At 38.3% G+C, this 26,797-nt stretch overlaps 1 protein-coding gene across 3 annotated transcripts; it reads right to left on the reverse strand.

The window, feature by feature from the left end:
• Positions 1 to 26,797, reverse strand: LOC127414270 (leucine-rich repeat and immunoglobulin-like domain-containing nogo receptor-interacting protein 2). Of its 3 annotated transcripts, none has more exons than XM_051652187.1 (2): positions 26,653 to 26,797; positions 1 to 2,638 (listed from the first exon to the last, which is right to left on the reverse strand). In XM_051652187.1, exon 2 carries the CDS (start codon positions 2,630 to 2,632, stop codon positions 809 to 811), a length of 1,824 nt encoding a protein of 607 aa, XP_051508147.1. In that variant the 5' UTR covers positions 2,633 to 2,638; positions 26,653 to 26,797; the 3' UTR covers positions 1 to 808. The 3 variants fall into 3 exon arrangements, with proteins under 3 accessions (XP_051508147.1, XP_051508149.1, XP_051508148.1); XM_051652189.1 differs by lacking the exon at positions 26,653 to 26,797 and adding an exon at positions 26,601 to 26,638; XM_051652188.1 differs by lacking the exon at positions 26,653 to 26,797 and adding an exon at positions 25,996 to 26,051.

Genomic DNA, 26,797 nt, shown 5'->3' on the forward strand with positions numbered 1-26,797 from the left:
GATTTATATTTATTTTCTTTGGAAAATATAACCAGATATTTAGTATGTAAAAACATTTGAGCAGCATTTGACAGAACATAAGGAAAAAAAAAAAAAGAACATTGTCACAAAGTTCCACAGACTTCCACTGAGTCACAAATACAGCACCTGTAACCTACCAAGTCAAACGGCTCTTTGCATTTTCACATCTTTACGACAAAATGGCAGACAACTCCCTGGTTACCCCTGAGGTACTGCTAACAAGAGGAAGATGTCCCAAGAGAACAACAATTCCGAGCAAAACCAAACACTTCACAACACAGCACTGCCGAGGCTTTTTCCAGTAGATACTTTGCTTACTGGGGAAGACAACTTGAGTTTTGCAGCGTTTTAAAATTTAATTGTAATGTGACTGTAAGTAGTTATATATACTATATATACTGTATATATTTATATATACTATATATACTGTATATATATATATATATATATATATATATATATATATATATATATATATATATTTATAAATATACCATTCTTTCCCACAAATATGAAATATATACAACAACTTGAACTTACACACGTCTCCACTGTCCAAATAATGCTTCCCCCAGAAAAAGCATCGCAGAAGACGCACATACTATGGTTTGGTTTCTTTCTTTTTCTTTCTTTTTTCTTGACAAGTTTTTTCATTGGGAGACCACATGTAAACTGTCATGATTAAATACATCCTTTACATCTTTTGCAGCACACATACTCAAAGACTCACAAAGTTCAACACACACGCACACATGCAACCCATTAAGTCTTCAGTCATGTAAACAGATCAGATCATCTTCATGTTGACTCGTCTGGGCCCACTTGTTTCTGTAAGTTCTGAGTTCACGCCTTTCCTCTTTCGTGGGACATACTGGATGTCCACGCTTCCTCTGTGTTTCCCTTTGCCTCGGCTCCATGCAAACAACAAGAGGAAACAGAATAAAACGACACCCAAGAAGCTGAGGCAGCCCATTGCTGTGGAAACCAGGATGGTGGTGAAGTCCAGCACCACCCTGATGGTGTACTGCTCAGTGCCATTTATCAGGGAGCTGTTGTAGTCAGGGTCGAAAATCAAGCTGCGGTTGGCATATAGGGCCCTGTCCCTGATTCCCGAGCTTTTAACGACGAGTGTCACAGATAGAGTAGCGTTACCTGCCGGGTTCGAAGCCACACACACATACATGCCACTATCCTGAGGCTCTGCCATGCGGAACTCCAATGAGCCATTGCTGTGGACCACCACTCTACCTGTGCTCTTTGTGGTAATGTGCCTCCGATGTGGAGTCAGCCATGACACAGAGGGTGGTGGCGCTCCTTCTGCACTGCAGTATAGCCAAGCTCTCTGCCCTTCTTCCGCCTGTGCCGGATATGTTGCCTTGGAGATCACCCTGGGCTTGGTGCAGATGACATAATGAGAGAGTAGAGGTTCCACCAGGTCCCTCAGGAGTTTCCCAGCCAAGGGGGTAGGTGCATTACACTCAGGTTGAACTTCTCCATACAGCACAGGTGGAGTTCTTTCCAGCAGCCAGCGCAGACGACAGTCACACACTAACGGATTCTGACCTATCAGAAGACTCTGCAGGGCCTCTGAGGCAGGAAAAACGCTCCTCTGGAGTGTGGTGAGACTGTTGTAAGAAAGGTCGAGAAGCCGCAGAGAGGAAGCCCCTTGAAAGGCCTGAGGCTCCACGTTGAGCAGGTTAGCCTGTCTCACTCGTACAACTTCTAGCCTGTCCATTCCCCGCAACCAGCCTGCTGGCAGGACCCGTATGCGACTGTAGGACAGATTGAGGTGTGTTAGATACAACAGGTGTGTCACGACTGGCACAATCGACATGTTGGTGTGTGTAACAGACAGTGTGCTGAGATTCAGCCCCTGCAAAGCTGAGGTGGGAAACCCATCCAACAAAGGCCAGCGGTCCACTTCTAGATGTTTGAGTCGTGGGAGACCCTTAAACGCATGTGCCTGAAGCTCAGCAATGCCCAAGTCCCGCAACCGAAGGCTGGTCAAACTGTGCAGGTGAGCAAGAGCGTGTGTGGGCACTGTGCTCAAGTTGCAGCGCTGCAGCGTCAGAGAGCGCAGAGACACCAGGCCGTTAAACGCCCGTGGGGCGATAAACACCAGCTCATTGTCGCTCAGCTCCAGCACACGCAGCCTCCGCTGCTCCTCAAAGCCATAGTCCAGCAGAATAACAAGACGGTTTTGACTGACATCCAGTAGAGTGAGCTCGCTGATGCCGGCCAGTGCTCCACGAGGCAGCAGGGTCAGCTGGTTGCTGCGCAATCGGAGCTGGCGTAGCCGCGGCTGGGCGCGAAAGCTGCCGGGCTCCACGGAGGACAACAGGTTGTTGCTGAGATCTAGTTCTTCAAGTAGCAAAAGTGAGGAGAAGTTCTGTGGCGTCACAATGCGCAGGCGGTTTTTACTGAGGTCCAACACCCTCGTCTCTATAGGGATGCCCTCAGGCACCTCCACTAGTCGTCTGCGGTGGCATGACACAGAGCGTGTGGGCACGGAACATTCGCAGCGGGCAGGGCAGGCATGGGCGGGGCACTGAAACAGGAGGAGGGGCAGGAGGGTGAACCCCAAAGCAAACAATAATTGAGAGAACAGCATGGCCACCTACAGATAGAGAGAGAGAGAGACAAGAAAAAAAAGAGATAAACAGTATGGATGAGAGATATAGTTGCATTATTACACACTAAACAGCCATATATATAAAGTGGTGTTCAAAAGTCAAATTTAAACCTGGAAAGAAAATTGAAAGCAAAGAAATGACACAAAATGAACAAGAATAATTTAACTTTCTGCACTATTTCTACAGTATGTCACTAATTTGTGACATTAACCACGTTATCTTGTTTTTACGAAAGGTCAGATTTCCTTGCTTCCACTGAAGCACACAAGATGCTTTTTGGAACATTCTCAAATCATGCTGGATAACATGGATCATCAAGTTTTGCACAAACCTGTGGAGTCCATGCCATCTTGAGTGCATACTGTCATTAAAGTAAAAGGGGACATACCAAATACAAATACATTTTTTAATTCATGTTCATTTTTCCCATTCAAATTTTCACTTAAATTGTTATGCTGATAAAATACTTGTTATGAAAAAGCTACATTAAAACAGAAAAATGCAAAACAGAGGCATTTTCACAAGTGGACTCTTGAAAGGCACTGTATATCTATATAGACTGTAATGCACATACATTACACGCACACAAGCTCCTTTGTTCCATGCCAATTTCCTAACACCCTCTTGGTGCAAGAACTCTCCTGATTCTAGCTGATAGGAACCCTGTGGTACATCAGTTGTCTCTTTCTCTCTCTTTCTCTCTCATACACACACACACACACACACACACACACACACACACACACACATACAAAGCCTGCTTTCATAAAGACATCTCCAAACATGCCATAACCGTGGAAACCCCATGCTCCCTTGGAACAAGTCATGCTTTGCCAATCAAAATCAATAATGGAGGAAAGCAAAGCCAGGCATTCCACAGGTCCGTTAGACTCAGACAATTAATGATTAATATACTGTACATGAGCTGATGTTGACAAATTGTACCCAAATTTTATAAACATCTAATAATTTGGGCAGATTAGGAAGTGTAGCCATAACACACTGCAAAGAAAAGAAAATAGTCACAAAATATCAAATAATCACACTATTTTGCAACAACAAAAGACTAAAAGCTAGAGACTAATTTTTTTTTCATTTTACAGATTTTCTTTATTTTATTACCAATCCATTGATTATCTTCCCGCTCCAGTAAAGCAGCACAAGCATCGCAATCCTCGTTGCTAGTTCTAAAGTGATGTTTTCGAACTAGTAATGAAGGCTCGGACTGTACTAAAGTAAGACGCTGAATCCATGGCAGAAGAAAGTAGTTCCACTCACAAGAGCGTTTTAGGGACAAAAACCAGAAAATGTCTTGAGATAAACCCTGAACGATGTCCTAAGGTGAGATAACCATGGTATAAGCAGAATGATTGACTCCAGCCCATTGAATTATTGAAAAATAATGCACACCTGAGGTGTAGCGGGCATTACCACCTCGGGTGTGCATTATTTTTTAGATAATTCAACGGTTCGTCATCAATTATTCCTTACATATACAATTATAACAGATGCTATATCCCCCTAAATGTAGCCCTAGAACTGAAACAAATGCAAGTATGATGAATAAAAATAAACCCTGATGGAAAATGTAAAACTCTGTCTGTCAGAGTGATAAAGATTGTTTTCTAGTGAAACCCATATGGCAAATGATTTGTTTGAAGAGCAGAGCCTTTCTGTAGAATAATTTTAACATGACCAGTTTCTCCAAATGTGTAAAAGCTTCACGAACACTCAGTTTTCATTGATCGTGTGAGTTGTAACACCTTCTCTTGATTAGTGAACTTCAGGTAGATTGCCAAATCGGCCGGAATTTTGACATTTTTAAAAATTATTGGGAGGTCGTGAACTGCTCGTAAGCCACTTGGCTCCACTCTTTATTAATCTCACACAATGCGAGCCAAGACCACACGAGCACCCACGATTTCCACGCAATCTCTCCAGACTGGTACAAATCGGTCGGGAGCTCACACAACAGCCGAAAATCACACCATGAGCACCCGCCCTTATTCAATGAACAAGGTTGAAATACGCCCCTTATTTTAGACAATATGAAAATCAAAAAGACAGTTTAAGCACCTCAGATGAGCATCACCAACAGGGGACATTTGACATTTACTCTGGTATCTGTCTTGTATGAGATTGCATTAAACCAGCCTCTAAATTACAGTAATTTAGTCATGGCATTAAAAATAAATGCTTCCACCATAAAAGCCCAACATGTTCAGATTTCCCCTAGAAAACAGTAAAGAGCCTTCTGCTTTGGATAATTAAACCCTTAAACATCCTTTGATTGACCATTTCAGAAGCTCTTATTCCACACATTTCTCAATTTCAGTCAGTTCTTTCTAGTTGAAATGTTCCCTCAGATATAACGTACTACAAGATGATGTGCTTTCTCAATTTTGTTATGAAAGAAAGATGACTGTAGTTATTGCTTTGGAAATATCATACAAGAACGTAGTTTGGGAAAAGTTATGTGTGCATTATAGCAAAGAAATAATCGATAGTAAAATCAGGATAGGAATCTGCTTTCTTCGTTGCTCCTAAATGGCCATAAAGTGAAATAACCACTGATTATAATGTTGGGTTGAAAAATGGTGCACACAAATATTCAGTGAAGTGGTAAGCCACCATGGAACACTCTTATAACCAATATACTGTAGCACAGATTGACCTGTATGCCCTAAATCAACCTTGTTCCTATACTCGTAGGGGCTATTCAGAGCAAATGCATTCTTGCGGCAAAAAAAGCTAGACGCAGCGCAATGAATTGAGCAGAAGGCAGGCATCTCGGGAAGCATTTTTAACACAATATCATAAAAAAGCAGCACCTCTGCACGATACGCTAAAAAACAGAGAGATGCAGCGCAACGGTCACAGACATCCATCTACTGCATGTTTAAATAGAAAAACAATTGAAAAACAGATCAATCAAAAGAACCCTTTTTATCCAGGTGAAAAGGCTCTATATAGAACATTTTAATGGTTCATAACATGTTATGGATTTAGTTGTTGTTTTATTGCTGCAATATTTCATTGATTTGGTTTATATCAAACATAAGTTTATTACTAGAAGACAGGGCCAGAGTGGCTAATCGAGAGGACTGGAAGAAATCCCGATAGGCCGCTCAAAAATATAGCCGCCAGGTGCGCATGTTGATTAATAAGCTTTCAGTCATGTGTCGCATAACAGTTGCCAATCGTCTGTTCATATGGTATATAAGGGATCAGAATTGCATTCCGTAACAAACAAGTCTTTACTGTATTTCAAACAAATGAGAAAGTGGGCTGGGAGACACGAAACATTGGTTGTTGTACCATTACATGGATGCTTCACAGCGAGAACAGATACTATTGGCAGAATGGATGAATGTGCTTCAGGTAGCAGATCATCACAAGTTCAATAATGATTGTAATCTCAATCAGTTAATATCTGTAATCATCATTCCTTGCAGTGCAGAATGATAATAAGAATATTCTTTTTTGGTCACAAAATAAAAAAATACTTAAAAGTAAATCAATACAGATGCAATGGCATGACGTGGTATGAAAATAAGGTGGCTTTACAGCTCTCAAAAGATTAAACTCAATGAAACAAAATGCACAGAGTGCCTTCAATATTCTAGTATGCGCTCAAGCCCTATCTTCTTAAAGAGACAGTAACCATATTGCTGATGTCCATTACATTTACATTCCAAGTAAAAAAATTTACAGATTTGTTACTTTTAGTATTTTGTCACTCTTATTGTTGTAATTTGGTGTTTTTTTTAATGGCATGTAAAAATGTAAAGACAATCAATCAACCTTCAGTAAACTTCTTGAGCATTACATTACTGAAAATGTTTTCACTGGCTCTGTTGCTATGTTAGTTAAAATGTATTAAATCAGAAAATTTTAATTGTGAGTCTTTACATTTTTAAAAATGTATGTACAGTCCTAGTGTTATTATTTGACTAGGTAGACTTTAAAATACACGACATTAAAATTCACTTATTTTTTTACAACAGATGCAATGAAGTCTTATGTCAGAGGGCTAAAATCAAAGTGATTTAAACTTATATTTTAAATGCTATATGTGGTGTAAAGACATGGAGAGCTTATAATTTTCTAGTCATTCCATCTATTTTTGCCATGTTCTCATTTTATTGTTATCATGTTGAAGTTGCAATTCACTTGCACTGTATGGACCTCAGTTCACTTTTGGGTGAACTATTCCTTTAAGTACAGAACCGATTCTAAAGAACCACAATGAACCTATTTTCTAAAGGGCATCAAATACTGGACAAGTAGGTCAAAGCAAAGTGCACAGAATGTGTAGCATCATTCTTGAACTGATGAGATTCAAGATGGGTGAGGTTTAACTTTACACTCCAATGAATATAAATAATTTTAACTGAACTATGTATTGGTATTGAATGTTAACCAATTAATATACTTTATTTAATTATTTAATATATATTTTTTTCCAGATAGCTATATGTAGCAGCTGAAGTAGGCCTACAAGTTACATATTAACTATCTACAGTATTTAGTTAGCTAACATTAGCTAGCTAGCCTGACTGAGAACATTTACCTCTATGTCTCTCTAAAAGCCATTTTTGAATTTTAGGATAATGTATGTCGTCTGCCTGTTGTCTGACTGATGGGTCCAGTGTGCAACATTTTTATGGGGGAGTGCAATGATCCTCTAATGTGTAATTAAGACATGTCTTCTGCCATGTTAATAATTTATCAATGTTTTATAGTATCTTTCTTTGAATACTTATTCATGTAATACTGATGCGGGCCACATTTGACATGTACCTCACATAAAATGTTGATCAAAATAGGAATTCATGAAATCAGTAAGAAAACATTTGAGGTGCAATTTCTTTAAAAAAAAAAATCCATTTCACATTCCACTGGCCTGAATGATTAAATCCCCAATTGACGAGCACAGGCTGCCTCATTCAAATACTCAACAGAGATTAGCAAGCGCAATATTAGGCTTTCCTTTCAAATCAATATATATGCATGCCATAACATTTGCTGCCACATTTTAGTTGCTTTTCAAGGAGTGTGACTGCAAACATCCTTTCGTGCACAAGAGAAGCATTTCTCAGTCTTGGCAGAGTTCAGTTTCATTCAGAACTTCATCAGGTTTGACATGGCACAACACGTCAAACGTTCCCCTGCCAGCATGAGCGTCAGAACGAAGACAGAGGACGTGTCTGGGTGGAACATCAGGGGGGCAGCACTAAGCCTGTGCTTCGTTATGGGGAGCAGCTCGCCGACAGCAGAAGTTTATTAAGTTTTAATGAGTTAATAATTCAATTCATCCCAGCCGATCCAATGACGGGATCAGCAGCAGGGGAGAGCATGAGTGTTGATGTAATTCTTGCTAAAGGTGTCTGGATTAGTGAGGTGTTTCGAAGACAAAGTTAATCAATTAATCATTACAAAGTCCTCTTTTTGAGAACTGAGATTAGTCATTATTGATTGGATATGCTGTCACACAGCAGGGAACGGCTTTTGGTTGTGACAAATATACTCTTTTAGTCTTTCACAAAATCTCAGTCCTTCAGTCTTTCACTCTCTCTAACACACAGACAAGGAAGTATGGTTTTAAGGGGACAGAAAAATGAAGTAATTAAATACAGATTCCATCATAATTTACTCACTCTCATGTTGTTCCAAACCTATTTTACTTTCTTTTTTGAATGGCTCACGAAAGAAGAATTTCTGAACAACTGGTTGCTTTTTTCTAAGCAATTACAATGAGTAGGGACTGAAGATTTTGAGCTTCAAAAAGGATGCAAAAACTCCATAAAAGTACCTAAGAGAATAAAGAAAAAGGAAGAATTACAGTTGGTGTCCTTCAAAGGTGTCAAAATGTAAAACCTCTGGTGCTTGCTGGAAAGAGGTTACAAAACAATATTGTGAGCTATACTGTGAACTTAAGTGAGTGCCATGGATTTTTCTCTTTCTCTTTTTTTTTTATGATGATTTTTTTAGAGAATGTTCAAGCTGCTTTTTTCTAATACAGTAAAAGTGAATGGTAACTGCATCTGTCCCTGGTCCCCATCCTCTTTCATTGTATGGAAAAGAGCAGCTTAAACATTGTGCTACATATTTCCTTTTGTGCACCATGCAAGAAAGAAAGTTATATGGGTTTGGAATGACATGAGGGTGGGTAAACAATGTCAAAGTGTTCATTTTTGGGTGACATATCCCGTTAATACTCAAAAATACACTTGATAAAAAACGTACACACCATACTGACATCAAACACTAGCAAAACACAAGAGATATCACTGTAGTTACGATCCTCGGTTTTCACAAAACCTTGTGTGCCATCTTCTAACATATCAAAACAAAGATCAGTGCATTTCCTCATGCATTCCATGTGAGCTTTGGAAAAAAAAAAAGTCTGCCCGTGTCTCATTGCTCTACATCAGAGTCTTGCTTCCACAGACGGGGATTGTGAAGCCTGTAGTTTCTCTTACTTTGAGGACATTCTGCAGATTAACTTGGTCTAAATTTAGTTTATCTAATTTTAGTCTCATCCATTTTTCATTGAGTGAAACCTCTACAGCCACTGAGAGCGGATGTGCGTATGGTGTATGTATGTCTGAGCTATTTCAGACTGAAGGGAACAAGCAAAAGTTGGCAGGTGTTGTTGGAGAAGCAGTAAGGAGCATACATATGTACATATAACCACACGAATTTGGGGGAACGTATGCTTGTGCATGTAGAGAGCTTGTGTGCACTGACCTTGATCCTTCGGGGTCTTTGGATCTCATGTTTAATTCAGCTATACATCGCGAACTTGAACTACATTTGGTGATCGTTTCATGCCGAGGTGCCACAGGCTGTGTGTGTTCCTCCGTGTGTCACCTGCAGTCAGCATACTCTACTATCTCTATAATACTCTGATCCAGCCCAGTTGAGCGCTATTGACTCCTGCTATTGATCTCTGCATTATTACACATTCACTTCTTCACGCATCCCTCACATTGCACAAGACCAAAACCCCTGTGTAGCTCTGCTGAAACCCATGGCAACAGAGCCGTCAATCAAGCCTTTATCTTTGAATGTTTAATACCCCCAGAGCTCAGGTGAGAATCCACAGAATACTTTAATAAAACCCAACTGAAGAGAGTACGGTGACGCCATGCGAAGGGCAGACGTGTGAGAGACAGCTCTGTGTACTTTGCTAATTTTTTTAGTTATTTTCATGATATAATCTGGTGAAATTTGATACACCCAGTTACACATTTACTGTTTGAGTTAAACATAGCAAAGTAGTCAAAATCCTCGGGCTCTGGAGACATTAAAAGACACTTATGGGTTCAAGATGAAAGCCCAGACAGGCCTGTAGACCGGGGACTTGATTTGGATGGCGCGGCGGGAGAAGGAATCCAGCGTCAACTGTCCAACATGTCGGTGATGTTGACGAAGGTATTACGGACTTGGAGGATCTCGCTGTAATACGGTGATGGAAAAAAAATTCTCTGAGCTAGTAACAAGAGTGACAGATGTTGAAAAACAAATCGATTATTTGGAGTCATCAGAGAAGGAATTAGCCACTAATCTGCCCGTGACCAAAGTTGATTTGGAATGTGTTCTTGAAAAGCTTGAAGCTCTTGAGAATAGAAGCCGCAGGAATAACATTCGAATTGTTGGAATTCCTGAGCATGAGGAGGGCAGAGATATGATAAAATTCCTAGAGGATCTTTTCCCGAGTCTGCTCGACATAACAGCCCACAAGCTGGAAATCGAGCGAGCTCACAGAGTCCCAGCTCACAGATCTGCTGAGGGAGGAAGGCCCCAATTGATTCTGGCCAAATTTTTGAGATCATCCGATTAAGATCTCGTGTTGTGCCAGGCGAGGAGCAAAGGAAAGCTTTCTTGGAAGAATTACGATATTTTCTTGTTCCCGGACTTTGCGAACTCGACAAGAGAGAAACGCAATCGGTTTAGGGAATGCAAGAAACTCTTACATCAGCGGAAGATCACTTTTGCTCTGATATTTCCAGCCAGACTAAGAATAAACACCAAGGATGGCAGCAAAGTATTTACATGTCCCAATCAGGCAAGGTCTTTTATTGAAACAATGGGTGAGTAACCATTGGGTGTTTTTCTTGTGAGTGGATTGACTCACTGTACATACTCTGGCTTTCGGAGGAAGCTGGGTGCCATTTTTGTTTCCTTTTGCGTTGGCTCCGCCGAATGGCTGGTGTTTGTTTTGTTTTGTTTTGTGGATTAACACTTTTCCTTAAAGAAACTTTGCACTGATGGAAGAACACTTTTACAATGAACGGATGACAGCAAAATATCTACATGCCCACACAAAGGATGTCTTTTATAAAGTTGGCGGACTGTGTAAATCACGGGATATACTTTTATGTTGCCTCCGAGTGAATTGATTCTTGACCATCCAAGGACTGAGATGCGTGTTTCATTTCCTTTTGTGCTGGTTCCGCCTAGCGGTTGGAGCTTGTTTTGTTAAATAACATTACTTCGGGACAGTTATGGATGAATCTGTCAGTTCCTTGTGCTTATGCCTCCTGTTGGCTGGAGTATGATTTGTGGAGTATTTTCGTGGGACATTGGAATGATTATGTTATCTGCTGCACTCATCAGCTGGCTCATTGAAGATTTGTTTGTCTGACCGAGGAAACTGAACGGCTTTATATTGGCTGGAATTTGTTTTGTGAAGGAACACACCTTTGAGACAGTTCTGTGAATGAGTCTACATGTTCTTTGTGTTTATTCTGCCTATTGGCTGGGGTTTGTTTTACAAAATATTTGATGTTATGTAATTTTGCCTTACAAATTTGTGAGGCAAAATTGAGCAATCCGATGGCAAAGTTTTCATGGGGGCTCTCGTAGGCGTACATGGACTCTTTGAGTTTAAAGGGATTGACACCGGTTGGCGCTGTCGTGCGCGGGGTTAATGCACACATTGTTCTTTTTTCTGTTTGTTTTGTTCGGGGGGAAGTTCGGGGTTTTATTGTTGCATTAATGTTGAAATGTGGTCTTCATAATTTTGTTTTTGGCACACAATGTATTTTTTCTATTATATCAAAATGTCAAATGTTAATATGAGTATACTATCTCTCTCCACATGGAATGTGAATGGGTCGGGGCACCCCCATAAAAAGAAGGAAGGTTATTTCTTTTTTTAAATGTAAGGAATATGATATAGTGTTTCTTCAAGAAACATATCTTTCCCCACAGGAAGCTGAAAAATTTGGGAAGATATGGGGTGGACATGTTTTCTTTAGTGTTGGCTCAAGTAAGAGCAGGGGAGTCATTATATTGGTAAATAAACATTTACAATTCAAATGTCTCAAACAGTTTAATGATAAATTAGGAAGAGTCATTATTGTTTTAGCAGAAATTCAGGGGCAAAGTCTGATTTTGGCTAATATTTACGCACCTAACCCTGATGATCAGGGCTTTTTTATAGATCTTGAAGGGATGTTGCAAGCCGCTGGCACCCCTCATGATATAATTTTAGGCGGAGACTTTAATCTTTTGATGGACTCAGTCCTTGATCATAGTGAAGCAAAAGTGTGTAAGCCCCCTAGAGCAACATTGGCGCTTCACAGGATGTGTAAAAATCTTAGTCTTACAGATATTTGGAGACTTTTGAACCCATCTGGTAGAGACTATACATTTTTTTCATCAGTCCATAAGATTTATTCTAGAATAGATTATTTTTTTTTATATCCAAATCCCTCATTTCATCTGTTGTTGATTGATCAATTGGAAACATTTTAGTCTCGGATCGTGCCCTGATGAGTTTAGTGGTGTTGCCACATATAGAGAAAAATAAATCATATAGTTGGTGCCTTAATGTATCCCTTTTGTAAAATCCTGATTTCCAACAAATGTTAAAGACTGAAATCAGTGTTTATATGGAGACCAACTGGTCCTCAGTATCCTCTGTGGGCGTGGCTTGGGAGGCACTTAAGGCGGTTCTTAGGGGTCGGATCATAAAATATGCCTCATTCATCAAAAAATCCAAAGCACGAGAACTCGTGGAGTTGGAAGGAAATATTAAAAGTGCAGAGGCAGAGCTGAAGCGCCGTATGTCATCTGATGGCCTCAGAGAATTGACCCAATTGAAATATAGATATAATACTATTTTGTCGCAGAAAGTGGAGTTTTGGTTATTCAGGCAAGACAGTCATACTTTGAGTTGGGGGACAAAGCAGGGAAGCTTTTGGCTAGATATATAAAGCAGAGAGAGTCTTTTTCTACCATTCCCTCAGTGAAATCTGCTGTTGGTAAAATTTTTACCTCAGCCATTGATATTAATAATGCATTTAAGAGTTCTATCTTGATCTTTATAGTTCCACGTCTTCGTCTACAGATGAAGATATTAGAAACTTTGTGGAACCATTAGATCTTCCTAAACTGAAGACTGAGAAAAAAAAAAAAAACGCTCTTGATTCTGAGATAACCTTGGAGGAGCTTGACGAGGTAATTAAGTCCCTACCTACTGGCAAGGCTCCGGGGCCAGATGGTTTTGCCGCAGAATATTTTAGATCTTAAGCTACAGAACTGGCTCCACTTTTGTTAGAAGTTTATACTGAATCATTAAAGAATGGAAAGCTTCCTCCAACCATGACACAAGCCCAGATCAGTCTGATTCTTAAAAAGGACAAAGATCCAAGCGAGTGTAAAAGTGACCGTCCAATCTCCTTGATCCAACTAGATGTAAAAATTTTGTCAAAAATTTTGGCTAACCGATTAAGTGAGGTTATGACATCTCTTATACATATAGATCAGGTGTGGTTTATTCGGGCCGCAGCTCTTCTGATAACATCAGGCGTCTCATCAATATCATGTGGTCAGTAGCGAATGATCAGTCTCCAGTCGCTGCCATCTCACTTGACGCCGAAAAGGTGCTTGATATGGTAGAATGGGATTATCTTTTTAAGATTTTGGAAATGTATGGGTTCGGGAGTACATTTATTGGTTGGATTAAGTTACTTTATAAACACCCTGTAGCAGCAGTACAAACAAATGGATTAATTTCAGATTATTTTACTCTGAATAGGGGCACTCGGCAGGATTGCCCTCTTTCCCCATAATTGTTCTGTCTTGCCCTGGAAGCATTAGCAGCCGCGATAAGAAAGGAGGATGATTTTCCAGGGGTGATTGCGGGAGGTGTGGTGCATAAGCTTCTGCTTTACGCAGATGATATTTTATTATTCATCTCCGACCCCACTAGATCTATGCCTTGCCTCCACAGAATTATTCATTCCTTTTCCAAGTTCTCAGGATACAAAATCAATTGGTCTAAATCCGAAGCTTTGGTTTTGACAGCATCTGTCCAGTAACGGCCTTCCAGCCAGATGCCTTCCAGTGGCCCAAACAGGGCATTAAGTATTTGGGAAATTTATTCCCAGAAAATTTGTCTGATTTAGTCAGAGTTAATTTTGATCCCTTAATAAAAAGGTTTTAGAGCGATGTGGACAGGTGGGCTTCATTACATTTATCGATGATTGGGAAGGTTAATGTAATTAAAATGAATTGTATTCCAAAATTCAACTACCTGTTACAATATCTCCCTATAGATGTCCCCCTCTCGTATTTCAAGCAATTTGATAGCATAGCGAAGTCCTTCATTTGGAATGGTAAGCGTGCCAGGTTAAATTTCTATAAGTTACATAGGCCGATTGACAAAGGTGGGTTAGGCCTACACAAGATTTTGTTTTAATATTATGCATTCGGTCTCAGATATTTAGCTCATTGGTCGCTTCCACCTGAAAGAGCCCCTCCCTGGTTTTGTATTGAAAAGGAAGCTCTTGCCCGTATCTTGCCTCTGCATAGCCTTTCTATCAAATTAATTGGGGAAGTTAAGTCACACCCCGTTATTTTGCATTTACACTCGATATGGACAAAAGTGTCCAGAGTGTTTAATTCGGATATTTATTTAAACGTAGCCTCGAGCATATGGCAGAACCCTAAACTATGCATTAATAAGTCCCCTTTCTGTTGGTCAGATTGGATTGTGAGGGGGGTTAATACACTCCGTGACCTATATGAGAGTGGAGTATTGAGACCTTTTGAAAATTTGGTTAAAAATTTTGGGATTCCCAGATCTCAGTTTTATAAGTATTTACAGCTGCGCCACCTACTCTGCACTGTTTTTGGGAGTGGCATGCACCCCCCTAGTGCGACAGATACTCTGGGAGTGGTGATTACTGCTTTTGGAAAAGGTCATGAGGCATCAGTGTATTACTCCCTGCTAATTCAGAGTCTGGGGGACAGAGCTTTAAATTCCCTCAAAAGATTATGGGAGGAAGATTTAAATTTGGTTTTGGAGGAGGGAGTGTGGGCTAGGATTCTTAAAAACTTCAAGTCTGCATCTAGAGATGCAAGGGTGCGCCTTATGCAATTTAAGATTCTACACAGATTTTATTGGACCCCTTCTAAATTGTATAGGCTTGGTCTTAAGGACACACCCACCTGCTGGCGATGCCATTTAGAAGATGGAGACACCACCCATGTTTTTGGGGGGTGTCGTAAAATACAGGAGTTCTGGTTGAGGGTCCAGAATTTTATGGCCGACGTATTAGGTACTTGGATCTCCTTTTGCCCCAGCCTCTGTATTTTGGGTGACAGTCATTGATGTAGGAGATAAGTATATGAAGAATTGGATCCTGGCCGGTGTTATGGTGGGCAGACAGGTTATCCTTAGAGGATGGAAGTCAGCTGAAGCCCCCTCGTTTCGTGAGTGGTGCGAGGAGATGGGCAGGGTGGCAGCTTGGGAAGAGTTGTCATATAGAAGACTAGGCAACATGGAAATGTTCATCAGGAGTTGGGGCAGCTATTTGGCCTTTTTGGAGGGCTCTCGGGGAGGGGCAGTGGAGGGAGACGTGTTGTGTTAAATGTGTATGTTGTAGCCTTTTTGTTTTTGAACATATACTTTTTTTTAAATGTATTTCTAAATATTTTCTTCTGTTTTAATGTTTGCTTGTGTGTCTTTGTCAATTATATTTGACCACTGGGGTATCTGTTTGTGTTGGGTGGTGGGGTGGTGTGGTTAATGTTCGGGAGGAAGGGTTGTAAATAATATGTGATTCCATATATTCTGTTTATATATATATATATATATATATATAATTTGGAATCAATAAAACTTTTAATAACAAAAAATAAATAAAAACCCAATTGATTTTGCTTGTTTCACATATTTGAGAATTGAGATGACCGTTTCCCTCACACAAAGTTAGCATTAGTAAATATTTCCTGCATGTTGCGTGCTGTCAGCTATGCTTATTTGTATAAATTAGTATGCTCATGCGTGCATGTTTGTTTGTGTACGTCAAGGGCAGTCTATCTGGGAGGGTATGTGTAAGGGCTGATGCAATGTGTTTATTTTTAATGAACATCAGCAGGGCGTCTGGGCTCAGCTGCAAATGTCTTAATTCAGGGTGTGTTTGTCAAGCTGGTCAGCACCCACTTTTTTAATGACAGGGATTTAAACAGAGATACTAAGAATCCTAAAATACAAACACACAAACATTAACACACTTAAAGCTGCAACAAGCTATCTGACAAATAATACACAGCAAAAAAATATTTTCTTAAGCAGTATTATTGTCTTGTTTTCCAGTAAAAATATGTAGACATTAAAATTAAAATTTTACTGGAGAAATAATATTGTATAAGATACTAAAACTTTTCAAAGAACATATCTTGAATCCCGTTTACTTTTCTTAAGCTGTTTGTAAGAAGTTTTTCTTTTCTTGTTTTAAGCATAAACCAAATAAACCTTTGTTGGACTTATGCTTAAAACAAGAAAAAACTATTTCCAAAGGAATGATAAAAATAAACATAATTCAAAATATATTCTCTGGAAACAAGTCTTATTATCTTACACAATCCTTTTATAATGATGTTATTATATATATATATATATATATATATATATATATATATATATATATATATATATATATATATATATACACACACACACACACACACAATATTCATATACTGTATATTTAGATAGATAGATAGATAGATAGATAGATAGATAGATAGATAGACCGACAGACAGACAGACAGACAGACAGACAGATAGATAGATCGACAGACAGACAGACAGACAGACAGACAGATAGACAGATAGACTAACGACAGATAGATAGATAGATAGATAGATAGATCGCAGACAGACAGACAGATAGATAGATCGACAGACAGACAGACAGATAGAAAGACAGACAGACAGACAGACAGATAGATAGATAGATAGATAGATAGATAGATAGATAGATAGATAGATAGATAAATAGATAGATAGGACAAGCCAAAATTAATGATTGAATTTTTTATTATTATTTTTTTTATTTATTTTTTTGCAGGGTAAGGACATTTGGATTTACTTTTTTGGGTTACAAATTATATATTTGTGTAAGACAGAATATATATTTTTAGATGATGTACTTGGTCACCATATGCTGTTCACATAAATAGCCCTGAGGTGTAAAAAATGTTGCAAAGTACAAAAATTCCATTATAAGTAAATAGTCTCCATAGTCTCTCAATTAATATGAGATCATAAATCATGCATGCATGCATAATAATTGTACACAAATTAGAACAATGCTGTTTAAAATGGTTTTAGATGAAGTACAGCATATCACACTACAGGACACACCCACATGCAATAGCACAAACATGTCATAATGCATAAGAATTCTAGCAGTACAAATGTGCATACTCTACTCTATAATAAAATACAGGTGCAATCTTATACTTGAAAGGGAGAAACTCAAAATGCATAGAGCACATACTGTAAATATGAGGTAAGGGCAGAGAAAATAATTGATGACAATAGAAAAAAGTATCCAAAGATATAAAGTATAAAAATAATATGAGAGGTATAAGAGAATATAAGAGGTAAATTAGAAAGAGCAACATGCTGCAATCAATAAGAGCAAAACAGGAACAAAGAAACCAGGCTCACCGATTCATCTTTCCACCTGTGCACCTAGGTAATAACATTAATGTGTGTGCAGTCACATTTATTTTGCCAACAGGTTTCCTCCTCCTATTGGCAATTGTATGTGTGTTAGTGTGTGTGTGTTATCATGCTAATGTGTATTAGGAGCATCATTTCTGCTTTCTTGTTGATTTCTCTTCTGCATACACAGTGCATGTACACAATCACACTCACAAAAAGGATGAAAGAAATGCGAGAGATGGAGAAATGGCAAGATTTGATGAGCCGACTGCCTGCAGACATTGCTTCGGCAATGCGAATTAACTCTGCAGGCAAAAACACAGAAGCAGTAACCCTTACCATTATAAACACACACACACACACACACACTCACCCACACACAGGACCTCATTGGTAACTCTGTATGAAAGTTTCAGTTAACTGCTGTGTATTATTTTCTTCTATTTTATTTGACATTTGTTTCCTTTCAGAATTATTTTCTTTTGGATTAAAGGCTATCTAATCACTTATGAATTATTTTCAAACACAACAGACAATACATTTTTTGTACATACTGAATGTCCATACCACAAATGATGCAGGACAGTTGCATTCAGTTACATAATGGGTAACACCTTACATTAATGTTCCCTTTGTTAAGGGTTTATAAAGAGGTTCGTTAATGACTAATGAGTCATAAACAAATGCATTATCAATCGTTATGCAGTTATAACAACATGAATAAAAGGCAAACTTTCATGCAATACTTTCCAAAAAGCCATTTAACTTACAGTACATAAGAGTAGATTATAATAACATGTTTATAAATGTAAATATTCACAGTTATTTTTTATCAAAAACATAAAAACTGCCCTAATTCATGGTTTATGTCACAATCCAGCAAAACTAGATTATCATAATGAGATTTACAAGGATGGGTTTTGTAATTTTGCAGCAGTCTGCTTTGTGTTTATATTAATTACTCACTTATGTAGTCACTTTGTCACGTTGATGTCAAAAGTAATAAAGCCTGATGACCATTTAACCAAACTTAACTTCTATGTACAAGATTCTTATATTGGCAGCTCCTTAATAAATGATCCATATGTGTCCACTTTACATTAAAGGAATAGTTCACCCAAAAATGAAAATTTGCTGATAATTTACTCATCCTCAGGCCACCCAAGATGTATATGAGTTTCTTTCTTCATCCAAACAGAATTTAAGATTTTTAGGATTTCATTTCAGGCCAATCCTCTAAAAAATGCAAGTGAATGTCCTCCAATTTTTGACAGTCCAAAATGCATATTTGGGGTGCATCAAAATAATCCACACGACTCCAGTCGACAAATAAAGTTCTTCTGAACCCAAACGATTGATTATTTTTAGAAACAAAACAATACTTATATACTTTTTAACTACACATTTTCACTTCCATACATTTCTGTGATGTGCGCTCATGAGAGGGATGAAGCAAGCTCGTTGGTAAGGTCACGTGTCACGTGGATGAGGAGGCAGGAAGCGCGTCATTGTTTACAAGAGAAGGAGCACTGTACAAACGTTTAATTGTCTTTGCTGTAGATTTGTATTTGTATAAGTGTATTGTTCAAAATGGTAATTTGGTGTGTGTATCCTGGATCCTGAAGGAGCAACCTTCAGAAACCCCAAAGAAAATGCATGCCGGGAAAAATATTAACTTTTCATCAATTGCCTATACATGATCATGAGCAATTGAAGCTCTGGCTTATCATGCTGAACCTGGATATCAGTACACCCCTACATTCTCTCAAATATTGGAGGGTTTGCAGTGAACATTTTACCCCTGATGATTTCAGTCCATCAAAAAAAACAAAGGGTCGATATCTGAATTTATCGGCTGTGCCCGTGCTGTTTTTCCAGCGAACTCAGGTATGTGTGAAAACTCTGTCATTGTCATGCCTCCCTCGGGCTCTGCACCTCCCTCAGTGAGATTTCTAATTCACCGCATTTCTAATTAAACCCGATTTCTAATTCACTGCACCTGCACTCAATTCACTCGCTCATCACTGCCTGCATAAATAACTCTCCTTCATGCCACTTCACTGTCAAGTCTCACACAAAGGACACTTGGTTTCACTAACTACAACTTGTGTGGCTTGAATTCCTGACAGTCATATAGCCTATATATTTCTGCTAAAGAAAAAGCACAAGTAGATAATGCAACGGCATTGCTCCGAAATAAATGATGGTTATTTACTGCAGTAATGTTTTTTTATTATTATTTGGAAATTTTAGTTTATATTGTTTTGAAATGGTTTTGGAATGTTTTGGTTTGTGAATGGTACTTGGTCTGTGGTCTGTGCAAGTTTCTCTTATATACAATGACGCACTTCCTGCCTCCTCCTCCACGTGACCTTACCAAGGAGCTTACGTCATCCCTCTCGTGAGCACACGTCACAGAGATGTACGGAAGTGAACATTTGTAGTTAAAAAGTATATAAGTATTGTTTTGTTTCTAAAAATAATCAATCGTTTGGGTTCAGAAGAACTTTATTTGTCGACTGGAGTCGTGTGGATTATTTTGATGCACACTAAATATGCATTTTGGACTGTCAAAAAATGGAGTACATTCACTTGCATTGTTTGAAGGAGGAGGCCAGAAATGAAATCCTAAAAGTCTTAAATTCTGTTTGGATGAAGAAAGAAACTCAGATACATCTTGGATGGCCTGAGGATGAGTAAATTATCAGCAAATTTTCATTTTTGGGTGAACTATTCCTTTAAGTACATTTTCATAGGTAACTGATGTTGAAAAGGTGTTATTAAGCATTTATAACATAGGAGGAACATGGCGCCATATTTGGGAAGTATTGCATGAAAGTCATATCACTGATTTATAATGCATTCATAAATGACTTATTAGTCATTAATGAACACCTTTAAATACTTTCAACAAAGGGAATATTAAAGGTGCACTCAGTCATTTGTCCCAAAAAGATTTACTCCTAATGAAATGAATTGTAATTTTGAAACATATGTATAAAATCATGATCACTCACATGAGATGAGCTGTTTTATTTTACATGGGGCAGGAGCACCCTCATGGGGGCTGCCATTTTAGAATCACATGACTAGTTGAATACTACACACTTAATCTCAGTAACCGTCTTGTTATTAAACACTTTCACTCTTTGATTAAATGAATCATGGTTGATTGTGAATAGTGAATTTCTACAATGGCATCTGTAACCAAAAACTATTGATTTTGAATGATGCTGCATCCACACCACAAGGTGTCACTGTAAGTCCAAGATGACACACACACACACACACACACACACACACACACACACACACACACACACACACAAAAAAGTTACTGATTGCACCTTTAAGGTCTGTTCAAATCTCTAAGGTATAAGAAAGTACCACTAATTACTTGATAGAGGACTTGTGTTGATCTCTTAAGGTCATAGCAACCACAAAACTTGGTCTTATTTTTCTTTACGTGGATTTTGGTCTTTACACTCATTAAGATATTTTCTTTTTTCTGGTAAAACAGAGCATCTATCATTATTTGGCATGTTCACTGAATCAAGATTATGTCAGCTGCTCTAAGAGGCAGTGTTTTAAGAGCAAACTGTTTTTGATTTCATAGAGTGTATTTCCATTATGGGTCCAAACTGACTTTGGCATGAGATCTTAATTGGCACTAGATTGGATAATGGTACTCCAGCCAATGTTACACACAAACAAAATGCATGAACTGATCAACACTGTGAAGTGCTCCATACAACACTTATATTACTTACCGGTAAATAACAATTAAAGCAATGCGCCATGAGAGGTTGTGCATTACAGTGATTTTCTTAGGCCCAACATGAGTTTTATAAAACATTTCTTCCACCATATAATATAGCTCATTATTGTATGGCTCTCTGGAATACTAAATTCTGATTAGTCAATCGCACCATCCAGTGCTCTCCTATTTCTAAATAATGACTGCACATTCAGGGATAAAGTTATATAATACCGCTAATCTATATATTGTGTGTCATCTTTGACAATTCTTGTATCACTCTGCAATCTCTGAAAGTAAGCAAATGAAATAAATTCCATTTAAATCAATGTTTCATGTCCATTTAGTTATTTATTTGGCAAGTAGTTGTAGTTTTGTAACAACCAGGTCAATGATCAGTTAGATGGTAGTTTTCACAAAATAAACACCAACAGAACTCAGAGGACACAAACCAGAGGTGGAATTCAGCTGTTTCTAAAGACTCTAAAGGCACTTTCTTTCATCTTACATAATAACATAATTTCAACGCAAATCAATATTTCTTATTTTTTGGAAGGTAGTCATGTAATAAGTGGTATAATGTAGAGTCAGCCGACTGTTCTCGCAAAATAAACCCCTTCAGGGTGATACAAGACCCCTCCTTTACTTATCCTAACTTGATTGCGGTTGCCAAGCAACTTGATGCATTATTATAGAATGTGCAGTCTCAGGTGTGCGTTTATAGTCTTTTCATAATGACTTTGAACACAGCTCATCCAATCATAATTTAGAGATGAAACAATCCATGTAAACATTATGTACAACATATCTTCCCCCCAAACATAATTGCATCGACCAATATATTTTCCAAAAAATGTATTAGAGTGCTTACAGTCCAGGCATTGGTCAACCAATTTCATATAAATAAGTTCAACTGAGGCCACTAATTGAAATTACTTGGCAATGGCCACATAAGTTTAACAGCAACTTCACAGCAAACTCTCATATTCAGACATGACTAACACAGCCACACATCTATCCACATGCATATTTAGTTTGTTACCTGATATATGCTAATTCATGCACATAATGCAGATTAGTGAAATACTTATCAGGCTTCAGCTCTTTGGGTCTGTTTGCCCCCAAACAAGCTAACAAGTGAGCAGGATGAACAAATATATGACCTCATTTTCCCATGCAGCATTGCGTTAAGCTACAGCAGTCACAGAAACAAATATATTAACAATTACAGTAAGCCACCCCAGTGGTTAGTGGCACTGAGGGAGTGAACTGCATGCAGATGTACTGTTGAACCATCATGGCTCTTTTTACTGTTAGACCACACAAGAATTAATTCAGTCACAAATGCAATGGAATTTGGCAGCTCTTGAATGTGAATAATAATCATCCCTTTAGAAACACAGAAAGTTTGAATACTACTTTTGTTATTCAAAGATGACTCACAGTATTAATGGGAGAAATACATTTAGTAATAAAAAGCCTGCTTGCATGCTGTCTCCCTAGAGGACATTCAGGAAGCTCCTGAAGGCCACCAGGGCCAGTGGAGTTAAAGCAGAGCTATTTACACATTGAAAGGAAGCCTAATTAAAAGGCACAAACACTTGTTCAGTCTGACAAGATTCAGAGCAGACTTTTTTCCTCTTTTTTGTGTATGTAATATCTGGCAGTATAATGAATCTGTCTAATTGTGAATATTAGTCGGCTTATTAAGTGCATGTGAGATATACTGGATAGCTTGTCTTTTTATATAAAGTATACAGATAATATCTCCAGTGGGATAAACTGTTGAAACTAATAGGTCAGTGGACCATTTACAGCAGCGCTGTATAAAAACTCAAGACTACTCCAACTTAAAATCAACCTTTAAAGGAACAGCCAGGACAAAAATGACAATTCTGTCTTTTGACAATTTATTCACCTTCATGTCACTCTAAACCCTTATGACTTTCTCTCTTCCAAGGATCTCAAAAGGTGAATTTTTGAGGAAGAAAAAGTTGTGTTCCATGAAAGAAAGAAAGTCATGCGGGTTTAGAATGACATGAGTGGACAGAATTCGCAGATGGAATTGTTGAGTGAACTATCGCTTTAAACTTATTGGCTAAGCACCTGGAGTCATGTCTAGACTGTATATCCTCCCCATATGTCCTCAGCAAATATTACAGATCATTAACACAGTGTCTAATTTGTAACCCTGGTGGCAGGTCTCAATTTTTGTTAATCAAACCAACAGCTAAACTGTCAGACTTATTAGTCTGGGCTCAGCGGCACAGACTCGTTTTACAAACCCCTGGGGACTGAAGGTTTTACATGGCTTGACACTAGTTCTCAATTACTTTAACTCAAAATTATAGTAACCCTGCGCTAGCCTGGAGCAGAGGTTTGCTGAGGCTGAGCTGCATTTCACTACAGAGAGAGGTGTCCACATTTCAGCATCAAAAACCTCTCAATAGCGGAAAAACCTCAGAAACATTCAGATCTACCAACTTAAGCCAAAGCTTAATCACGTCTCTCTTTGAAGTATACCTCCAATTAACCATAAAAAAAGAAATAAAAGAAATACTAAGTCTAATTATCAACAGAAAGCTATATATTCTCAGTGACACTACACACACACACACACACACACACACACACAAAGCACTTTCACTATCGTCAGTTTTACTCAATCTTCCCAAGTTTCTTATTACTCAAAAACATCATGTAATCAAGGGAACTTAAATTTACTGAGTTGATTAAACTAAAAAAACAAACAAAAAAAAAATGTCTTGTCAGCTTAACTTATTCCATTTGCTTTAAGACAACATGAATATTTTTGTTTGGTTAACTGAAACTGGGTGGAGGATTTCTTGTTCCCAGCATGCTTTGCACGGGACTCAACAGGTAAAGTAAATGTTAAAATATAGATCATTTTATGTGTCTTTCAAGATGATTATAAAGGGGGAGACTTATTAGTGTTTAATGTTCTGTTATGTTGAGATTTAAAAGAATTTCTGTTGTGTTGTAATTTTGGGGGTTACCATCATGGTGAAGAGTGGAGCTTGAGCTTAGCATGAGGACCAATACATTTTGAGTATTGCTTTATACATTGAGCAATTGAAACTATACAATGCAATACAATACTATGGAATTTTGATTAGTCAAAAGGTAGATAAGAAATGTACTAATATACCTGTATTACTGAATGAATCTGAAAACATTTCAAGCAGTATCAGAATGTTATGTATTTAATACTTAAATTTGCATCGAAACAATCTAATTCACTGAGAAATCTTTTAAAATGTACCTTTTAGTTCTTGTGGCTTTGTTAAGATTCTCTGAAAGCAGTCTAGTGGCCTGTATGAAATATGTTAGGACTAATCTAGGTAACACATTTTGCTTTACTTGCAAAAAAATTAAAAAAAATTATTGTATGGTCCTGATGGTACAAGGTGTCAGGAAAATAAAAGTGGTAGAACACAATATCAAAGTAGACCTGTTGGTTTTGCTTACAAGGAGAATGAAGCAGAGATTAAGCCTTTAAGCCCATTGAAATTCCTGATACATTTATTACTTTATAATTACATGGTAATTATATTAATATTACATTTTGAACATTTCCCCTGGGGCTTTATTTTCACTGAATTTAAAGAGTTACAATGCCTCTGGGGGTGATGTTAGACATGATGTGGTTGATAAGATTTAATTAGTTCGGGCATAAATGATTATGCATCAGTAAAAGTGAGGATGTTAGTTCAAAGTATATTCAATACATAGACAAAGCACTTTGCAATGTGATATTTGTACTTGCCTTACCAATATGGAATATATTAAATAAGAAGGTTGATTGTTTACGTTCAAAGCCATGTTCCAAACTTTTTCTCAGAATAGCAGCGACTTGCATTTTCACACATCCACTCACACTCTCAAAAATTACATTACGCACTCATACATTCAGTAACACTTACAGTTAACTCCTTTCATTCATGGGTTTACTAGTTCAGTGTTTCCCAACCCCCATAGCCCACATCTACCCCAAAACTCCAGTAAGAAAGACCTAATGGCAGAATTGATTTGTAAATGAAATCCAGACGGGATGTTAAACAAACGTCATTTGCACTCTGTGTATGATTAATTTAAACACCATAGAACAGGGCTATTTAATTCCGTTTCAGGAATGGAATTAAACAGCCCTTCCATAAAAGCTCAACAAGTATAAAATATCACCCACCACTGGTACAAATTTTAATGAGAAGTTATGATTTTCAGGTTTAACAAAGCAAAATCGAAATCCTTCCAAGTACCCTCTTTCTTTTTTCTTTTTAAAAGGGGGAAAACAGAATTATCTGATGCTCCCTAGATCTCTCCTACAACAAAAAAGAAGCTTACCTAATTACAAACCATTTCCTCAATGTCTTCCTCTCTGTTTTTCCCATAATTCAGCCCCTAATGGATTTGAAAATGGAATTCCATATCTCTGAGATCTGCTGAGTTCATATTTTGCCATAACAGGATTTAAACCAAATAACCATACACGTCTTCCTACAATGTGACGGCACACTTTGATAAGCTTAAAATGCAAATGTATGAATCACACCCTGACACACTAATACATTCTGTAAGTTACTTACTTATTCAGTCAAAGCTTGGTCTGTCTCTCCTGAACGGATGCCAGGTCTCTATCCTCTTTATTGTCTGACAGACCAAACCTGTCCCTCTCCACCACTGAAATCCAGACTTTTTGCTCTTCAGCCTGGAACCGCATCTATCATTGTCCGAAGACCCTTTAGTCTATCAGCGCGCGAAAGGAAAGGTTGAACGCCACAGGAGAGTGAATCGCTGTTTCTGGCATCCACCAAGGGAGCTCCGCTAAGAATGAGCACATCGACATCAACACCTGACCGTTACAGACGAAGTAAACTAGTGACACACTTAGGTGTACCGCACACACAGTTTGCTGATGAAAAAAATCGCATTTCTTTTTTCCCACCTCTCCACAAAAGCGCAGCACCACTCTTCAAAACCTCTGAGAGAATACATCACCACTTTCTCCTTTATGAGTCACAAAGCACACACATTCACACCTCTGATGTGTTCCTACCTGCTACACACAGGGTGTCTTAAATGCATGCACACTTTTTCTTTCGCACTTACAGAAAAAAGCACATACAGGTCTTTCTTTTAGATTTACATGCACTACAGTTTATGTGTTTAAAACAGTAATTCAAACACACACCTCAAGGAATAGGTTGGCTCTCGAGCTGATGTGCTCAATGTGTGCTGGTTACCTGTGGCTGATGCTCTAGATGCCATAAGGATCAGCCTCCCTGTGATCAGTGTCTGAGTGATCAGCTAAGAGGAAGAGGGAACAGTGAGCATCCAGCACTCTGTCTCCACGACAACGCCCGGCAGATGCCACACCTCCAGTTTCAG

This window comes from Myxocyprinus asiaticus, chromosome 23 (genome assembly GCF_019703515.2).
Source record: "Myxocyprinus asiaticus isolate MX2 ecotype Aquarium Trade chromosome 23, UBuf_Myxa_2, whole genome shotgun sequence".
NCBI classification, from domain to species: domain Eukaryota; kingdom Metazoa; phylum Chordata; class Actinopteri; order Cypriniformes; family Catostomidae; genus Myxocyprinus; species Myxocyprinus asiaticus.

Bases quoted from the DNA above. Each gene is read 5' to 3' on its own strand.
- LOC127414270 (XM_051652187.1), bottom strand. From the start codon at position 2,632: ATGCTGTTCTCTCAATTATTGTTTGCTTTGGGGTTCACCCTCCTGCCC.